This window comes from Fusarium tjaetaba (assembly GCF_013396195.1).
Source record: "Fusarium tjaetaba strain NRRL 66243 chromosome Unknown NRRL66243_c0000141, whole genome shotgun sequence".
Lineage (NCBI taxonomy): Eukaryota > Fungi > Ascomycota > Sordariomycetes > Hypocreales > Nectriaceae > Fusarium > Fusarium tjaetaba.
Genome location: NW_023501337.1, coordinates 17,729 through 36,885, shown reverse-complemented (window position 1 = coordinate 36,885; position 19,157 = coordinate 17,729). Strand labels below are relative to the sequence as shown.

Genomic DNA, 19,157 nt, shown 5'->3' with positions numbered 1-19,157 from the left:
TCCTGTTTTGTTTCGTTTCGTTTCTGCACTTCCACATGCCTCTCGACTCCAAACAGCAACGCAACTCTACCCTTTCCAAAGGCGGTTATTTTTCAACCCCGTCACATTCTTGCTCACCTCGCAACTGCATAAAACCTCTTCCAATCCCATCATGTCACAGCACAACCCCCCTCTCTCACGCATAACCAACCAGCCAACCCTGTTACGGCGGCAGCTTGCATGCTCCAGCAGCCAATCGTTGCGGCTCAACATCACTGCTTGAAAACGTACCGCGTAGAGCAGACCACCGCACTGCAGCCTCGTTTAACTTGTTTCGCTCCAGATAAGAGGCAGTGAGAAAAGAGGAAAAGGCAGCCACAGCGAAATGCATGCAGCTGCATGACGTCTAGGCGTCAGTTATCCACTGTCCTCGAGCGTTCGCATGGCTCCGCAGCCTGTTGTGTTTAGTTAAAGTGTCCTGATTTTTTATGATATTCGTTCGTGGATTATGCCGTCGAATGGGTCTTGTGTCAGCCAAGTTTCAAGGAACTTGGGCTCTCGGCCAATTCAGTTCCATGGACTGTGTCTGTTTGTGTTCCGTAGCCAACTGAGTTGATCAACCCGGGCTATCAATCGCATAATTCAACTTAATATCTCATCGTCGACTTGACACTGATTAGTCCAACTTGACAACTACTGACGAACCACTACAACGTGCAGTGTGTTCGCTTCACATTAAACTACTCGCCCACGAGATTTGCATCTCTTACACCCTCATCTCTGTCCTAGATCATCTATCACCTTACCCCTCTCCAAAGCAGGGCGAACGTGGCGCACGATCGTCCAGCTTGCACAGCGTCCATGACCCCTTGACTGCTCGCCCGAGAGCCTCAAGGAACGTCTGTTCCCTCCCGCCGTCAGCCAAAATACACTGGCGGCCCGTCACTTGCAGCGTACCGGTACCGTACCGTCCTGCACATCACCTGGAGAGTCGTATCGTGTAAGCCCGCTCGCACAGAAGACGCTGCACGACGGACGGTCTTGACACCCACTCACTTGCTGACTCCAAACTCCCCCTGTCGTTCTTTGCTTCTGCCGCTACCACAGCCTGTCCTGTTGTGCAATGTGCAACAACCATAGGAGACAATAGCCTCTTTTCTCGTCGCCCGCAGAATATGAGATGCCTTGACGAGGCAGCCGATCCTGACGATTGCTTTTGTGCAATGATCAATTCCAAGTACGTACAGTAGATGTTGTGTAGACCTCGCCTAGTCCGTGTGTTTAGTTCCCGTCTATATCATGCTCCCATGTCCGTCTCTTGTTTGCCTCGTCCTTTCTTCTTTAGCTCTTCATGTCGATCTCTTCTCTCTTGAACAAGGAACCCCTTCTTTCTACTGCCCATTCTACCACGCTTGGCAAGCATCACCTTGCCTTCAGAACAACACCAGCCTCAGCTCACTGCTTTGGTTCGTGAACTACACACCATCTACACATCCTGACTTCATAAACTCATCGCCACCCGCCTCATTCTCCAAGTAATTACCACCTCTAATAATCCACCATGTCACGTTCATCCGTCTACTCAGATGACAGCCGTTCATCGGCATGGACGACTACTTATACCCGGATACCCAAGAAACAGCCCAAGGCTCTCCGCTTTCTCTCATGGGTAGCTGGAGCACCACCTGGAGCTACGGCTGTCAAGAAGAGAACAAGAGACTACCGTGATGACCGCTCGGTCAGTTCCAGTGGCTCGACGTTCTCTAACTGGGATCAGTCCGACACACAACTCTACTGGGTTGTTCACCCCAACAGCTACTACTACAGCGGTAGCAGTAGGGGGAGCACCAGTAGTGGACATAGTAAGCGAAGTGGACGGAGCCACAAGAGCGGAGGTGGCTCCCGTAAACACTTTGACGGAGCCGTTCCCCGGCCGGTGGTTCAGCCGATGAACATGAACGGCGGCCCCCCACCACAACATCCACCTCCGCCTCCGATGGCTCCACCCATGGACGGAGGCTACGATGGAGGCCCAGGCTATGATGCCGGCTACGGCGATGGTATCTATGATGAAGGCTATGATCCCAATTTCGGCGGTCCTCCTCCTCCTGCCCCGATGATGGGTGGATATCCTGGCCCTCCTCCTCCTCCCATGCATCCACCACCTCCTATGCATTCCCAGATGCCCGGTGGAATGCCCGGGGGAGCTCCTTTTATCGACTTGACTGGCCAGAACCACCCAGGAGGTAGAGGAGGCCCCTCTTCAGAATCAGATGGCTGGAGTTCTGAGGAAGACTAATATTAGTCTTGAGACTGGGCTGACGAGCAGAACCTATTGAGTAGTGTTGTGCTTTGTGTTCACATTGATGATTGTGTTCGGATATGTATTGCTAACAAACTTGGGATGGCGAACATGGCGTTATGGGAATCAGTTATGAGACAACTGAAGGGTTATGAATGAATTCATGATTGCTTACACGCATCAATTTAACGAATGTCGCTTGCTATTCTTTGCTTCTTCTTGGTATAGCCATTAGCGTATTAACCACTTGCAGTTCAAGCTGCAGGTTTGGTGGTGCGATTACACATGTATATAGTTTGATAATAAGAGTAGCTGCTATATGTTTTATGTTCCAACGTTGTACTTGAATGAAAATGGTATTACAATCATTACTTCGAATCCCTCGAACTACGTCACATATGGTTAACTCTATCGAGTGCCACATAGTTCTAAGAATTCAGTCATGGAGCGGTACAACAAGGAACGAAACCAGAATTGATAATATAGGTTGAAATATGAGGGTCTAGACCTTTCGATGATTGAAAGCTACCGGGTAACTGAAGGACAAAATGACGTAGGATGGAGTCTCGACCATTCACATGCCTCTAGCGGCTCAAGAAGTGTCGTGTGCTCCCTCTCATACACAAGCTATGATACGTAATATCTACAGTAGCAACAAGAAGAAAAAAGCCTTGGTGTTTGCCCATTTCATTTTTCTTGGTCCCCCACCCGCCTTCGGGTTTGAGCGATGCACCAAAGTCTGCAATGCATCAAACGTTCCTAAACCCCCCTGTCGACAAGACCCTTTGACCTTACGCATCAACCAATGATATTCATCAGCCGGTGTTCGCTTGCCGGGAAATGGTTGAAACACAGCCTCCCGGTGGAACAGATACGGTCTAGCGGCCGATTGGATCTCGACGCCGCCGTGACTCTTCCCGGGTGATGCTCCGCCGGGAGGCTTGGGCTAAGAGTGCGGTGTAAGTCAACAAAACAGATAGATAGACAAAGGTTTAGAAAAGGCCTAGATTGAATATGACGACAGTGGCCTTGAGGCACGAAAGAAACGCCCTGATTAGTTATCCCTGCTTTGACGGTATGTACAGTGGGTTGGAAAATGCAGTCATCCTGTAAGTGTCGTACTGTATATGCAGCCTGAACCAATCCAGTGTCTTGACTCGTTTTGCTCACAGAAAAGAGGCAGCCGAGCACAGGAGGGTCAGCGGGTCATTCTCTAGTTGCCTTACCAAAGATCTTTGAAGTCAACAGAGAGTAGGTGTTGATGATTGTGGTTAACCGTTGGACGACTGCATAAAGTTCTATCTGAGTTAGAGTTGGCAACGACAGCATAACATGTTCAGACCAACTCAGAATAAAGCAATTCACGACATTGAATTATCTATCATTCTTCCACTGGCAAAAACTGAGTGATACTGTTTCCCCTGTGTCAAAGAGTCTTCAGAAACTGTATCATTGACCCATAGAGCAAAAAACGGATCTGCTGCCTAACGATGACGCTGTGATGCCTAGCTTTTGCACGCGACAATCATTATTCTGTCTAATAGGAAACGCCAATCTCTACCCCACACGCAAAACCACTTTTCCACTTGTGTCACGGCGTGGAGAATCGATCCTAGTTGGTTGACGCGGGCTGTGACTCAAGTGGCTCAATTCGTGAGCTGTAAGGCTGATGGCGCCCTTTCGCATATGATGAAGGTGTGGATGCCTCCTCTCTCTACCTACCTACCTAGTCCGCATCAGTATCACGTTTCGTGCATACAAACTTGACGCTTATAAAACCTTTCGTCGCCTCCCTCACTTCAACTTTTCCTCTCACACAACTCACCTCCATCCTCTCTAGCTATATTCATCACAGGCCTCAACTATCCTTCTCTGCAAGGAGAGACCTCCCTCAGCAACAACAAGACTTGGGTGAACGAGGAAGCCCTTTGATTAGGTATTCCTGACATCCTTACTCCAGGTTCGGAGATTTCTTGCTCCCTGTGGGCTTGTCATACACTCTTTACATACAACATTCTTCGACGCACGTTAGCATGATAGGACCATTTGCGTTCCTGCAGACCATCTCCCACGCCCAAAGTATGGAGACCCTCAACACAACTGGCGAGGCCGCTGGTCTCCCAAGTGCGCCTCCTTCACAGTTTGCCATCTTGGACTTTCTATTCCCTGGCTTTTCCACCTTTTCAAGTATCGTCCATGCTTATCTCGGTATCGATCTTAACCTCTACATCCCCCTCCTCTTGGTTATCTCCGGTATCATGTTTGCCTGGAACTATATCACTGAGTATTCATGGAGCATCATCGGTCAGCATCTCATGTCTGCCGTACGTATTCGCACCGACGATGAGATCTACAACATAGTGATGGCCTGGGTGGCAAATCAACGATTTGCCCAAGGTTCCCGACGTTTTATGGTCAACACAAACATCAACTCTAGGAGTTGGTTCTTGTTCCGATGGGATGACGAAGACAACGAAGAGGAAGAATCTGGCTCAACTAAGAAGCCTCTCCAGTATACCCCTTCGGTCGGTTCTCACTTCTTCTGGTACAAGGGCCATGTCCTTCTCTTCGAGCGCCATGAGAACCGTGAGCGCTCTGGGTTCCTCACCTCGAGTGAGCGAGAGGAGCTGTCCATCTCTTGCTTCGGTCGCAACCCCCGTATCATTAAGGAGCTCCTTGTCGACGCTCGTGAACAGTATCTGAAGAAGGACGAGAAGAAGACCATCATTTACCGTGGTTCACTTGGTCAAAATGGCGGCGATCCTACATGGCAACGATGCATGAGTCGAGCTAGTCGCCCCATTTCTACGGTTATCCTCAACGACAAGGTCAAGCAAGATGTGATTGCAGACGTGACCGACTACCTTGACCCCAACACCCGCCGCTGGTACTCCAACCGCGGTATCCCTTACCGCCGCGGGTATCTTCTTTACGGCCCCCCTGGAACCGGAAAGAGTTCGCTTAGTCTGGCCTTGGCTGGTTTCTTTCGCATGCGAATCTACATGGTCAGCTTGAGCTCTACCATGGCTAGTGAAGAGAACCTCGCGACGCTTTTTGCCGAGCTCCCTCGCCGTTGTGTGGTACTTCTGGAGGATATTGACACTGCTGGTCTCACTCACACTCGTGAGGATACAAAGGGTGAAAACACAGCGGAAGCTGTTGTGCCTGTCACCACCGCACCCACAAAGCCTGGTCTCCCCCCTACTACAGCACCTGCGCTCCCAGGTCGACTTTCACTATCGGGACTCCTCAATATCCTCGATGGTGTTGCCTCTCAAGAAGGACGTGTCCTTATCATGACTACCAACCATCTTGAGAAGCTTGACAAGGCTCTTATCCGTCCCGGCCGTGTCGATATGATTGTTGAATTCGGTCGCGCCGATGTTGATATGAGTGCTTCCATCTTCCGTGCCATCTACGCCCCTTACGAGGGAGAGGGTGCGACTGGAAAGGACGTGGAAATCCTGGAGCCCGAGGAGGCCCAGAAGCAGGCTGCATTGGCTGAAAAGACCCGCCAGGAGACCATGGAGCGAGTTAATGCTCTTGCCGATAAGTTCGCTGCCAAGATGCCCGAGCTCGAATTCAGCCCTGCCGAAATCCAAGGATTGCTTCTCAAGCACAAGCGTAACCCTGAGGCCGCCATCGACGCTGTTGATGAGTGGGTGGTTGAGACTCGCAAGGAGAAGAAGCAAAAGGAAATCGAGGATGCGGAGAAGCGACGCAAGGAGGAGCAGGAGGCCCGCAAGGCGGAAGCCAAGAAGAAGCGCAGGGAGGAACGAGCAAAGGCGGAGAAGGCCAAGGCTAAGGCTAAGCGAAAGAGTAACGGCGAGAGCTCTGGTTCCGAGTCTTCTGATTCTGATACCGAATCCGAGACTGAAAACCGCACCAACGAGAAGAAGGATGAAAAGAAGGACGAGAAGGACACGGAGAAATCCGAAGACAAGCCTAAGGAGGTTGAGGAAAAGAAGAAACTGGAGGTTCCAGATGAGGATGCGAGCAAGTCCAAGGGAACTTCTGATTCTGGATACGACACCCCCAACACTGCTTCGTAATCATTTGCATGAATGTAAGAGTCTGATAGAGAACGCATACAGCGGCGTTGGATGGAAGTTTTCTGCATTTGTCAATTTTAAAGATTGAACATCTTCAATAGCGTCAGCGTCACTTTTTAAAATATACTTAATAGTCATACTTCAGTTTCTCAAGTCTCTACTTTTTCACAGAGACTCATATATCACAAAAGTTGGCCTAATGATAGTCCAAGCTGTGAGCTATGCAACTTTCATCAAATCTAAGTCAATGATTGTTTGTGGAGAGTTCCGTATACTTCAACTCACCCCCATATGAAGGAAACATTAGCTGAGCGAACACGAGAGCGACAGGCATTTTCACCCCCGGCAAAAGATGCATGAGATTCGAGATCGATGCCGTTGTACCAATACGTCATGCCAGGGGCAGGATCTGGGGTCGGTTAGATCCTTACGGGGTTGCTTAGACCAAGAGATAAGGAGTAGTGTATGAAGTAAACGAGAGGAGGGAGAAGATGAAGACTGTCTGAGTTCTGGGACCAAGAGTAACCGAAGAATACGAACCATGTTAAACGATCGAATTCGCAAAAGGATCCGAGTGTCTCAAGATGCCACTAATAACGTGCCGTTGCGATGGACCTTTACCCATGCAGGTCCCTGCGATGCTGCACAGAAGGGATGCGATGCGGCTTACAAGGCTGGGAGGCTAGGTAACTTTGAGTATGATCGACCCGAATAAGAGAGCGCAACCGAAGACGATTGCACGTTCAGTCTTATCTTTCTTCAGCTTCTCATGGATTCTTTCGAAACATCATAATGCGTATGTTGACAATCCTTCGTGAGGCGTAAGAGGGCGATAGTTTGCCATCCCCACGGCCCGTGCAAGAGGTACGTAGCTAGATGGATGGATACCATCCAGGTTCCACGACGACCGACCCCATCCGAAAATCTTGAGCGATAATCAATCAGGCGTGATGGTAGTGCCTGAGATGCAGGAATCTGCACGTTGATTATCTTAGGCCGAATAGCGGCGGACTTGGAGACAAAAGTGTGTCAAAGTCTTGGAGGCTAGCTATATCAGACTTAGAACGGCGGTTTTGACCCACGCCGAAGAACGGAATGCGGCGGATCCTTTTGATGAGCGATTGATAATGAAGTACGAGTTGACGTCGTCACAAGCCAGGGATTGTATGATGAAGAAAGTTGCACATGAGGGACAAACCGGAACATGACGCTAAAGACGGGGCACGGCGTGGGACACAGTCGATAAATTTCTCATGTCCATAAGCCGTAAGTGCTCTCCGAAGACGCTGGAGATGTCAGCTAGGTGTTTGGCCATGATACTGGTTGAGGTGAAGAGCCTCAAGGATATCGAAGAGTTGTCATCAGGCAGTACTAGAAACAAAATGTATGGTAGATAGAGCAGTCTGAGGCAAGCAGTCGAAATCACATCATGGCTGTCTCTGTTAATATACCATGCGTACAAGAGTAAAACTAGCCATGGCTGGGGTATACTTGTAAGAATAAAACACTAATAAGCCGTCCATACGCGCAATGCAGAACGCGAACGGCAGATGGACCCGAAGAACTTGAGCGATGAGAGAGTGGGACACATCCATCGATTGATTCCAGTCAAGTCAAGTCGTTGGAAGTCAGGCCCATGTAGCTATGCATGGTCCAATGATATGGATGATTTTAGTGCTGACACTATTGTCTCATAAGAATACGATGATGTGCAAGACATGATAGACATGAAGAGTCTTGATAGTGTTGTATTGTCTAAATCGATTGCATGGGTGAAGTTGAAGAATATCGAAGCTGTTGATGGGATAAAATGGGACCGTCCCAAAAAGGGTAAGCGCGGTGATGCGGGATTAGAAGCGATGATACGCTGTTGTCCCCTGCTAATTAGCGGGTAGTCCCTGGAAAAAGACGGGTTCTAGGCCACAGCCTCCCGTTTGTGTCTGGTGGAGTGGGAGTTAAGAGGTTCGTAGCACGGCAAGAGTGAGCACCTCATCAGAGAGACAGGACATGTATTTCCATTGGCTCTGACAAAAACCGGTTTGCTACTGTTATAGATTATGCCCCGAAGTCTTACTAAGAAAGGATGCAAGTTCTTTTCAGAGAGAGTCCTAACAAAGAATTCATTTTCGGAAAGTTACTCCAAAGGGTAGGTAGTGCAGATCAGCTACTGAACTGAGTAGGGTTTCTCGAAACATTGTTTAAACGCCAACAAGCGAAGAGGCCTGCCAATTGTAACTGTAACTGTACCACAGACCACACTCCCAGCAACCATTGATTGCTTTGAAGCACACGGATACCTAGGTACTATGCCACTGCCCGTTTGGAATACTGGGTATTGAAGGATCGCCTTGTAGTAATTACAAGGGGGATTAATTACCAGACATCAAGCCTTACCAGAAACCCAGGCTCATCACCTACCACTAGTGACTATGTGCTGTCGTGTTCGTGTTTCCAGCAGCTACCGTTACCGCTACCGCAGGCACTCAATTATACCCGTCCAAGGTCCCACCAACCAGCAACTAATCCACACCATCCCATCACAACAAGACAAGCCCGAATAGGACCGCTGTCAAGCACACCAGGTACATCTTGGCCCGGCACCCACCGGTTGAGGCTTGCCCCTGGCAGGAGGCGACATGTGCTGCAGAAGCCCAGGAGCGGGAAGAGGAGGAAACAAAAAAAAAAAAAAAAAATTATCGGTTGCTGCGAGAGTTGTAGTAGGGTCATGACTTGTTTGTTGACATGATCTCGAGTCATATTACGGTATGGCTCGGTGTTACTATTCAGAGGGAGAGTTGTCTATTAATCTAGATGCTTTTCTAGGCTATGAACAATAGACATTTATGAGTATTGTTGTTTGACGTCCAAGCTTCTTATCAAGTTGGTTGTCGTCCATCATGACCATGATCCAAGGATCCATGACCTTAACCCCAAGCCTACAAGGACCTCAAAAATCAGATGCAGCCAATCCAATTACACGAGAGGCCAACAGTGCAGCGTCTATCCAGTGGAAAAAGGCAAAGGGCGGTGAAAAACTTGATACCTCTGAATCTAACTAACCCGCCCAACAAGTGAAGGTCACTCGTTTCACCCCGCCGCGGCCACTTACTCACTGAAATCACCCCCCGACCGTCTACTACTGTACAGTAGGTACCTCACCTTGGATTTGGAGATCCAATCTCAGTCCATCTCAACCTAACAAGCACCAAGACCACTCCTACAGAGACACACACTCTCTAACTACTGCTTGTCCCTGAACCCGCAATCTCGCGCTCTTCTTCCGGGTCCCCCCCTTCCCTTTTCTTTCCTTTCCCTTGTCGTCGTCTTATTATAAGATATCTCCACATCCTCTTCTTCTCTCTCGACTTCTCTTCCATCTCTTCTTCTCTTTGTATTCCTCTTCTGCTTCTTCTTCCCCCACAAACCGTCTCTTTCCTCCCCAAATCTTTCATCATGTCTCGTCCTCAGAACATTGGCATCAAGGCCATTGAGCTTTATGTCCCTAGCCAGGTAAGTTGAGATATTCCCTCTGCGATTGTTCGCTATTGTCACACGATCTTCAATGCCCTCATGTTGTCTTGTTTCTGCTGGGAACTCTTGTCGTTGAATCTTGCCCCTCACCAAACTTTTTGGATGGGACGAAAAAAGTCCCTGCGTTATTACTCTCGTGTTCGGGTTCTTGTCGTGTGCCCCTCCATTTCAGATTGTGCCCCTCTATCCCAACGCTTGAACGAACGCCTCTTTGATGACCCCAGCTAACCACAATTTTATTTGCTCTTTAGTATGTTGATCAGGTTGAGCTCGAGAAGTTCGATGGCGTTAGCGCCGGAAAGTACACCATTGGCCTTGGCCAGACCAAGATGAGCTTCTGCGACGACCGTGAGGGTAAGTTTCCCCAATTCTTCACCGTCCCCTGAAAAGACGATCTTAGCGCAATGCGCCTATCCTCACCTCGCTCTGGGAAAATCTCATGATGGCATTGGATCACCGCTAATGTGCGATTTCCGCAGACATCTACTCTTTCGCCCTTACTGCTACCTCCAAGCTCCTCAAGAACTACAACATCGACCCCAACTCGATTGGTTACCTCGAGGTCGGTACCGAGACTCTTCTCGACAAGTCCAAGTCCGTCAAGAGTGTTCTTATGCAGCTTTTCGGCGACAACACCAACATCGAGGGTGTCGACACTATCAACGCTTGCTACGGTGGTACCAACGCTGTTTTCAACGCCATCAACTGGGTTGAGTCTTCTGCTTGGGACGGTCGCGATGCTATCGTTGTTGCCGGTGATATTGCCCTCTACGCCAAGGGTAACGCTCGTCCCACTGGTGGTGCTGGTGCCGTCGCTCTCCTGATCGGCCCCAACGCCCCTATTGTTGCCGAGCCCGGTCTGCGTGGTACCTACATGCAGCACGCCTACGATTTCTACAAGCCCGACCTTACCAGCGAGTACCCCTATGTTGATGGCCACTACTCCGTCAACTGCTACACCAAGGCCCTCGATGCCGCTTACCGTGCTTACTGCAAGCGTGAGGCCAAGCAGGCCACCAACGGCACCAACGGTGCTTCCAACGGTGACGACTCTACCAAGACCAGCCTCGACCGTTTCGACTACCTTGCTTTCCACTCCCCTACTTGCAAACTTGTCCAGAAGTCTTACGCTCGTCTTCTCTACCACGACTACCTCGCCAATGCCGACTCTCCTGCTTTCGCCGAGGTCGCCCCTGAGCTCCGTGACATGGACTACGAGAAGTCTTTGACCGACAAGGTTGTTGAGAAGACCTTCATGACCCTCACCAAGAAGCGTTTCCAGGAGCGTGTCAACCCCTCCATCCAGGTCGCCACCAACTGCGGTAACATGTACTGTGGCAGTGTCTGGGGTGGTCTTGCCAGCTTGATCAGCATCGTCGACAACAAGGCTCTTGAGGGCAAGCGAATTGGTCTCTTCAGCTACGGATCTGGTCTTGCTGCCAGTTTCCTGTCTTTCCGCATCAACGGCAGCGTTGAGAAGATCTCCAGCGTCCTCAGCATCCCTGCCCGTCTTGAGGCCCGCCGCGGTGTTCCCCCTGAGACCTACGACGAGGTAAATACAGAATGCTTCAACGCAATGCGTAAAAAACATGTGCTAACTGATTTTCTTAGATGTGCAATCTCCGAAAGCAGGCCCATCTCCAGAAGGACTACACTCCTAAGGGTGACGCCTCTACCATCGCCCCTGGTACTTACTACCTTACCAAGGTCGACGACATGTTCAAGCGCGAGTACGCTATCAAGGAGTAAAGGATCATCTTTTGAAAATCCGAAGAATCCTTGCTCGAACAACCTTTTATACGAGACACTTTTCGCTTCTAAACTTGGTTTCATTACAGCTATGGACCAAGCAGTAAGCATATCATGAACATGATGACTTCAATGGGAGAAAACTAGACGCACAGGGAAGAAGAATACAGCGGATGATGATAGAAGCGCAATTCGCGCAGTGGAGATTGACATCGAGGTCCTCTAATTGAGCCAATAATCATGGACGTTATGGCTTGTGGAAATATTGGGGACTGTCTCTCCTGGGAGATTTACGACGAAGTTTGTGAAGGCGTACCATATAGACCTGGTCATTTGGCGCTTAGAAGAGTTTTCGATACTTGAAATATAAAAAAAAAAAGTATTTCAATCGATCCAGTTGTCTCTAACTTGTGTCTATTCTTCTATCAGCGACTGTGTGGTTGTCGGTATATGTAACATCTAAGAACATGGGCTTCCAAGCCGTGTTCCGATACTTTTACAACTGTCTTCTACTCGTACATAAATAGGGGTATCGGTCTACTTCTCCTTCTTGAACTTCCATTCTGCGTGTCGGTGCAGCATGTAGTCCTTGCTCTGAATGCCCTTCCAGATACCATAAAGGCCGCCCAGTGGGGGCTTGCTCTTGAGAGAACGCTTCCATTTCTGTCGTTCTTCCTTTCGTGCTTCAACATCAACCTTGACCTTGTCGTGAACAGTAGGAAGTGTCTCGGCGTGGTATTTCTTTCGCAGAGCATCATACCATTGTCGGTCGTAGAGCTTCCAGAACTCCTCTTCGTTGTAATATGTGTGAGCATAGAGCCACTTCAGACCTCCAAGCTCAACAAGCTTATCTTCGAGAGCGCGGTTCTTAGCAACAAACTCATCTGGGTCAGAAGGTCCCCAGCCCCAGAGGCCAATGTTCAGTGACGGTGGAGTAGTCACAGTTCCGTCAGCAGCAGTCGTGGTCTCGCCAGTGTGGGGATGGAAAGTCGGAGGAGGTGTCTGCTTCAAAGGGCAGAGCCAGAGGGGCCAGATGTTGAAGTTCTCAGCAGTGTAATCGACAAAGGTCTCAGCAGTCTTATAGGGCAGACCCAGATCCTGGACGATGAAACGAGCAGACTCGCCGCTGCCGTGAAGAGCGCGGTATAGCATACGAGTGTGAAGGAAATCATCGAGGAACCAGCGGAAGAACTTTGTGAAAGGAACACCCTTGAAGTAAGTGAAGGCAGCGGCGCCAACCCAGAAACCACCGCGGTCATAGCGGAAGAAGTACTCAGCAAGAGGGATGTAATCAACGGGAGAGGATGAGGCAGATTCAGCGGAGACAGTAGGGCCAGCGGAGGGAACATTGCGAGTGCGATCTTGGACGTGGAGATAATACCAGGGATCCCAAGCACCACTGAAGGTCTGGGGCTTGATATCGGCAGGCTTGTCATCAGTCAGGGTACCAGTGACAACGACACCATGGTCCTTGGAGAAGAGGATGCCGTCGACATAGTCATTAGAAGGGTTCTCGGTCTCGGCGCGAATTCGAGCAACAGCTTCGGCAACACTGCTCGTACGATGGTAGGTCGTCTTGACGAACTTCTTAGCTTCTTGAAGTTGAAGCTCAAGAAGCGTAGTCATGCCCAAAGAACCGACAGCTCCAGCAGCACCACGGAACAAGTCAGCGTTCTCCTGTCGCGACGCTCGAACAACCTCGCCATTTCCAAGAACCATCTCGGCCCAATTGACGGTATCATTGAAGAATCCGTGCTTGAACGAGGAGCTCTCGCCAGCTGTACCTGCAAACCCTCCTCCAGCGGTAATACCAGGAAACTCCATAACAACAGGCGGTACAAGGCCATGCTTCAGCGTAGACTCAACAAGCTTGTCCATTGGAACGTTGGGCTCGACGAGAGCAGTGCGAGTCGCACGATCGACCTGGAGGACATTTCGAAGGGCGCTGATATCGACGATGGGTTTGCCTGTCTGTTGAGGCCGCGTGCTATTCGTGCTACCGTGAAAGATGCGGTATGGCTCACGACGCTCGAAGAAGCCGCGGACGGCAGATGCGATGGTTGTCACAGCCTGCTTGTGGCGCTCCATTGTCGGGGACTGGGACCCGGGTTCTGAGTCTGGAGGTGGCTTGTTTTGCTCTTGAGGTGAAGCGATCAGCGACATTTGGATAAAAGGTTGGTGGGTCTTCCCGTGCGGGCCGGTCTCGGGGATCGGAAGTAGTGGAGGCGGAGCCGGAATTGATATTGATAATGGGATTGTTTGTTTTTAAAAGGAGCAATTGATGTTTACATGGAAGACCCTTTGTTTTGGTTCTCGGGTCTCGTGGTACGTAACGTGGGTGCTGATCCTATATGTCTTGGCTTATAAGTTCCGAGGGTGCCGGTCGTTAAAGTTTCAGTTGCTAGGCAGCTCACTCATCTCATGTAAGTCAGACATCGATAGGTATGTCAAAGCGACACTACTTAAACTAGGATTTCACACAGCTAAAAGACAATAAATCATCATCAGAACTGGGAATTCTGCTATCAATAAGAGCAATTGACTATGTATAACTATATTCCTAGCGCCTAGCTTCCAAGCAGTATCCCGTACATGTTATCCAATCCCATTACATGCCCAATTGTGTTTCAAACCGTTGTCCAGTAAAGCCACCACTTACAGTTTAGCTACTGGAGTTTCTAGAATTCGATATTCTAGCCCTGTCTTCCGAAGCACCCTTTGTTGAATATCCTCTTCTGAAACATCACTCAACTGGTCAAACCTCAATGGGACCTCTTCGCATGTTTTTGCCCTTATCATGACAGCACTCGACTCAATGCTCTCGGGGTCTTCCACTGCGGCACGTATGAATGATGCCCAGCCGTTGTAGCACCGTGGCGTTGCAGGAGCGTTACGCAGCATCATAGCGAAGCAGTGCGGCATACCTTCGTACTCCTCGAACACCACTCGCACACCTTCAGCCTCGAGTTTGCGAGCAAGAAACTTGTCCTCATATGCGAGAATCTCCCATCCCGTGCAAAGGTAGATAGGCGGCGCCCCTTTCCAGCTGCGTGCCATGACGAGAGATGCAAGAGGGTGAGCAGCGAGGTCGTCAGCGATGTACATGTTGCGTCGTGGTGGATTAGCTGGCCAGGCTTCACACGGAGGGACTGTGCGCTTCTCGATGGCCTCCGGCTTGGGAAGATAATCACATGGCGTTGGTGTTGACATCTCCCATGTTGGGGAGCTTTGTGTAATGTCGAGCCACGGAGAGTTGAGTGCTACGCCAGCTGGCATGGGAACCTGACGCAGCTCGCCGTGCCACAGAATTGGAGAGTCTTGTCTGCGGAGCTCGAGGATGAGTTGGAGTAACGACAGTGAAAGATTGCCGCCAGCGCTATAACCTCCTATGTTAGTCCTTGTGGCACACGACTCAGACTCGAGACATACCTGTCACCAGCAATCACAATATGCTCCGGTTGCACAGGGTCATGATAAGCATCCGGAGGCGGATATAGAAGCGTCAAGTAAGACACGAAAGCGTCAAGCAACGCCGCAGGGAATGGATGTTGCGGCGCAAGTCGATAGCGCACCGAGTAACACCGACCCCCCGTCAACTGCGCCAGCTTTTTCGTTGTAGGACGATGTGTTGCTGGGTCACAGAGATAGTAAGCGCCGCCGTGCAAGTACAAGACTGTTGTTGGCTTCTTGCACTCTTGCATCATGCCGTGATACATCTCCCGCTCCGACACGTCAGGCAACGGAGCGCCACGGGCTACACCGCTCCGGTAGCCGGTCCACTCGGCCTCAACATCAACGAGATCGGGAACGGGGACTCGGCAGGTGGAGCCTCCGAGGCGTTCGAGTGTGCTGATGAGGGCATCGCGGACTGATGTCTCTGGAGGTTGTGGACTAGCATATTTGCTCACCCAGATGTGCCCCTTTATACCAGAGTCACGGAGTGTAAGTCGTTGGACAGATGATATACTACGGGGAGCTTTTGGTGTGAGAATAACACGAAGGCAGGCGATGATGATGGCGCTTCGCAGGTCGAGATATTTGGATGAGTCGGAAAGGTTGAGGATGTGTGCTAGGCCATGGCGGACGATGAGAGGGAGTAATGGAACAACTGTCCGTAGAGTCTCCAGAGTTGCTGAGTCCATAGCGGTATGAATGTCCAAATTATGTCAAGGGGAGGATTGTCGCTGAAGTTATAGATGTTGATGTGAGTGCGATGCAAGTGATTTAAAGGCAAAGACGAAGTGACCAAGACAACAGATGGGCATGGGACAGGTCGAGGAAGGCATCGACCTGATATAATCAGAACACCAGAGACTTGCCTGATTGAGACCCAAGTCGTAAAGGTCTGGGTAATAGGTTAGAGGGAGGGGTAGCTAGTAGAAGAGAGGACCAGCTGAGGCAGTTCAACAAGAGTTAGTTGTCGTACAGCGGCCTCTAGCTAAACAAAGAGTTAGGAACCCCTAGGATCCAATTTCAATGATCTCCCTCGAACAGAGTCCAATCGGGGGCTGTCTTTTCTGTTTGGAATCGCGTCAAAGTCCTTGTCCGGAATGGCGGTCTTGGAGATCCATGACACTTTGTTGCTTTGCCACTTGTAAGTGTAAGTGGGCTTTTACTAAAGGTGTGGTTACCTAGGACCAGCGTGAATTCTCTGGCAGCTGAAAGGCCGATATTTAGGTGGTGACAAGTTATTCCTTTTCACTTTTCACAGTCAAATCACAGAGAAATCGGAGAGTATCTGCCATCAGTTGAGGTGATGCGTTGGTTCAACAAAATGAGCCTCGGCACACGGAATTAACTAGTTCGCAAACCAAACTTCAAGTGACGTCTACTCTACTAGTCTCTCTACATGGAGTTGCAACTACCTAGCGCTTCAGACACACTTCAGACATGAATCAGACCCCTCGGCATCAGAACCAGAGTTATATTGCGGGGATTAGCTAGTAAATTTGACAAGACGAACTCTTATTTTGCCTTCATTTACTGGCCTTGAGATGAACGCTTTCAACGGTCAATGCGTTGGTCGAGTGTGGGTTATGAGACTGGTAGGCTCATCAAGCCCAAAATGGTAATTCTTGCGGGCAGCGTCAAGGTTGAGTGCATGCGCGATAGCAAGGGGATGCATGTAAGCGCACGCGAGGTGGGAAGAAGCAAACAACTAGGCGCGGAACTTGTAACAATATTGGTATTGGATCTTGCAGGCTTTTCTGTCCAAATCAAGCATCTTGCATATCATAATATCTTCATAATACCTGCCAGGGTTCGGAGTATTTTCGTTTGGTTTGAAGAATATTACGACTTGTATGTTCATTCTCAATGGATCTAGGCGTACCACATACATCTACAACAGGTGGATAGTTATGAGGTTGTAGAATTAGGCTCAAATAAGTAATGTGGTAAAATTGACAATGGTGATATAACGCTACAATACCAAACCATCCCGCCACGCAAACACCTCCATTCAACAGACCCGATTATTCCAAAACTATGGATGCATAAATATTGTACAATTATGGTCAGGTATACTCTTCACTGTTTCAAGAGCTGGAACTAGCGCCAGCCTTTGGCTCGTCAGCCTTGACCTGAGTCGACGATGTATCATTCTGGTTAGCCATGGCCATCTGCCAAGCAGGGATAGACTTCTTGCCGGTCATGTTGGCAAGAGGGGAGGATGAACGGTTAAGTTGAGGAGCAGAGGGGAATGTTGGCTTGGGGACCTCTGCAGCAGGAGTGGTAGCAGCTGATTCAACTGTGGCCTTCTCTCCATTGGTCTTAGCAGCGGGAGTCGAGGTAGAGGCAGCAGGAGTAGCTGCGCTGGAGCTTCCACCGGCACCGACAGCTCCGGCTGAACCTCGCATATAGGTGTTCACGGTTGAAGAGCCAGTGTTGCTGCTGGGGGTGGTCATGCGCTGAGATACCAATGTCTTGAGACTGGTGAGCTCAGTGTTGATCTCCTTCAGCCGGTTATCAGTCAGGCCCTTTTGGTTCTCTAGAGCCTTGGGAATAGCGTCCTTAAGAGACTGAACCTCGTCGCGAATTCGGGTCGCATCGTCCTCCCGACGGCGATTCGCAGCCTTGAGGTCGGTCATGACTGTTTCCAGATCCGCGATCGCAGCGTCCAGCTTCTCGGTTCGCTCTTTTTCGGCATTCTTCAGACTCTCCGTATCCTTCGCAAGCTGCTCGACAAGCGTGAAAGCTCGGTCAAATTGGTCTTCGATCGATTTCTTATCTTGTTCCAATTTCTCCGGTGTCGGAGGCGCGACCATTGGATATACGTAGCGCTGGTCGCAAGTTAGCTTACATCATCAAAATCGCTACAATGACAAGCACAAACCTTGCCTAACTCATAGAGGCCATAAGAGACGCCTCCAACTACTGTGGCCATGATGAACCAGTCTCTCCAGTCCCTACGGGGAGGAGGTGGCGGTGGTTGCCAGGCATGCTGTGGATAGGGGGGATAGTATTGTTGGCCAGGAGGAGGGCCGGTGGGAGCGCTGGGATAAGACGCGTTGGGAGCTGGAGGTGCGCTACCACCTGTTCGTGCCAGCGCAACGTCAATTTCTTCTTGGGTCAGGTTCTTGCTTCGAAGGAAAGAGATGCGGTTCTCGACGGAGGATGACGCGACACTTGGGTCTTGGAGAACTGCGATAGGTTAGTCGGCGCACTCGTGATGGTTGTATCGGAGTCAATACTGACATTGGGTCTATTCAGGAGTTAGCATCTGCTGGGTTCTATTCCAATAGCTTTGGTGGCTGGGGGAGTAGGTCAACTTACTGCAGAAGATACGAGATCCTCGCGAATAGCCATGATTGATGCTTAGCCGTCAGACGGCTCTCACCACATAACCCGAGTCGCAATGGGAAGAAGTTGTAGAAGAAACTCCTGAAAGGACTTGAGCGATGATGGTGGGAACGTTAAATGCATGTGCTAGCTCAGCTTGCGGAGGCCGGACCGTGGAGTTGAAGAACGTGGAGGCGTGGAGTCGGAAGCGTGACCGGGTCTATACCGAGGCTTCTCCCAATTGACCTGCCGAGTTACTGGTACGTACCGCAAACCGTTCCCGTCAGAATCAGATTGAGGCTGCAGATGCGATCACGTGTAATGTTAATTGAATGTCCCACTTTTGCCAACTCAACCGTTACTCCACCAGAGACAACACAGAATTTATCGACCAATCAGGTTGAGCTGATGGTTTGTTTACTTTCCTCCCGAGCAACACTCTGCGACGCCTAATCTCCCCTACCCTACTCTCTTTACCTGACTTTACGCCATTCTGCATTTTCACATCCCACTTTACATCAACGCCATTATCACGACGACCCCTCCGCGCATACATCAACTCACGATAGTCGCCTGCTTTGCGCATGCACCTCATTGCAGTCGCGTGCTTCCCTTTTCACTAGATCATGTCCCAAGATACGGGCCTTTGGAGCGTCCGTAGACCCAGAGAGGTACGAATACCGAATATCTTCTACCAGCTTTTGCGCCCAACTGGTAGACCGCCATTCCCGCGCACCGGCCTATAGCAATATTGATTCTAACCT

At 50.0% G+C, this 19,157-nt stretch overlaps 6 protein-coding genes across 6 annotated transcripts; 3 read left to right on the top strand and 3 right to left on the bottom strand.

Moving 5' to 3' along the window:
• Positions 1-1,540: 1,540 nt before the first annotated feature.
• On the top strand, positions 1,541-2,278 carry FTJAE_7136 (uncharacterized protein; the record flags this gene model as incomplete). Its single annotated transcript, XM_037353822.1, has 1 exon — positions 1,541-2,278. One exon carries the CDS (start codon positions 1,541-1,543, stop codon positions 2,276-2,278), a length of 738 nt encoding a protein of 245 aa, XP_037205741.1.
• Positions 2,279-4,362: 2,084 nt separating this feature from the next.
• FTJAE_7135 (mitochondrial chaperone BCS1) lies at positions 4,363-6,333 on the top strand (the record flags this gene model as incomplete). The annotated part of the gene is made up of 1 exon (XM_037353821.1): positions 4,363-6,333. The coding sequence occupies one exon, from the start codon at positions 4,363-4,365 to the stop codon at positions 6,331-6,333; it is 1,971 nt and encodes a 656-aa protein (XP_037205740.1).
• A 3,453-nt stretch (positions 6,334-9,786) lies between these two features.
• On the top strand, positions 9,787-11,613 carry FTJAE_7134 (hydroxymethylglutaryl synthase; the record flags this gene model as incomplete). The annotated part of the gene is made up of 4 exons (XM_037353820.1): positions 9,787-9,843; positions 10,116-10,218; positions 10,344-11,416; positions 11,476-11,613. 4 exons carry the CDS (start codon positions 9,787-9,789, stop codon positions 11,611-11,613), a joined length of 1,371 nt encoding a protein of 456 aa, XP_037205739.1.
• Positions 11,614-12,150: 537 nt separating this feature from the next.
• Positions 12,151-13,776, bottom strand: FTJAE_7133 (delta24-sterol reductase; the record flags this gene model as incomplete). Its single annotated transcript, XM_037353819.1, has 1 exon — positions 12,151-13,776. One exon carries the CDS (start codon positions 13,774-13,776, stop codon positions 12,151-12,153), a length of 1,626 nt encoding a protein of 541 aa, XP_037205738.1.
• Positions 13,777-14,268: 492 nt separating this feature from the next.
• Positions 14,269-15,755, bottom strand: FTJAE_7132 (AB hydrolase superfamily; the record flags this gene model as incomplete). Its single annotated transcript, XM_037353818.1, has 2 exons — positions 14,269-14,989; positions 15,043-15,755. The coding sequence occupies 2 exons, from the start codon at positions 15,753-15,755 to the stop codon at positions 14,269-14,271; spliced, it is 1,434 nt and encodes a 477-aa protein (XP_037205737.1).
• A 1,395-nt stretch (positions 15,756-17,150) lies between these two features.
• FTJAE_7131 (peroxisomal membrane per10) lies at positions 17,151-18,420 on the bottom strand (the record flags this gene model as incomplete). The annotated part of the gene is made up of 4 exons (XM_037353817.1): positions 17,151-17,894; positions 17,948-18,255; positions 18,310-18,316; positions 18,388-18,420. 4 exons carry the CDS (start codon positions 18,418-18,420, stop codon positions 17,151-17,153), a joined length of 1,092 nt encoding a protein of 363 aa, XP_037205736.1.
• Positions 18,421-19,157: the final 737 nt, after the last annotated feature.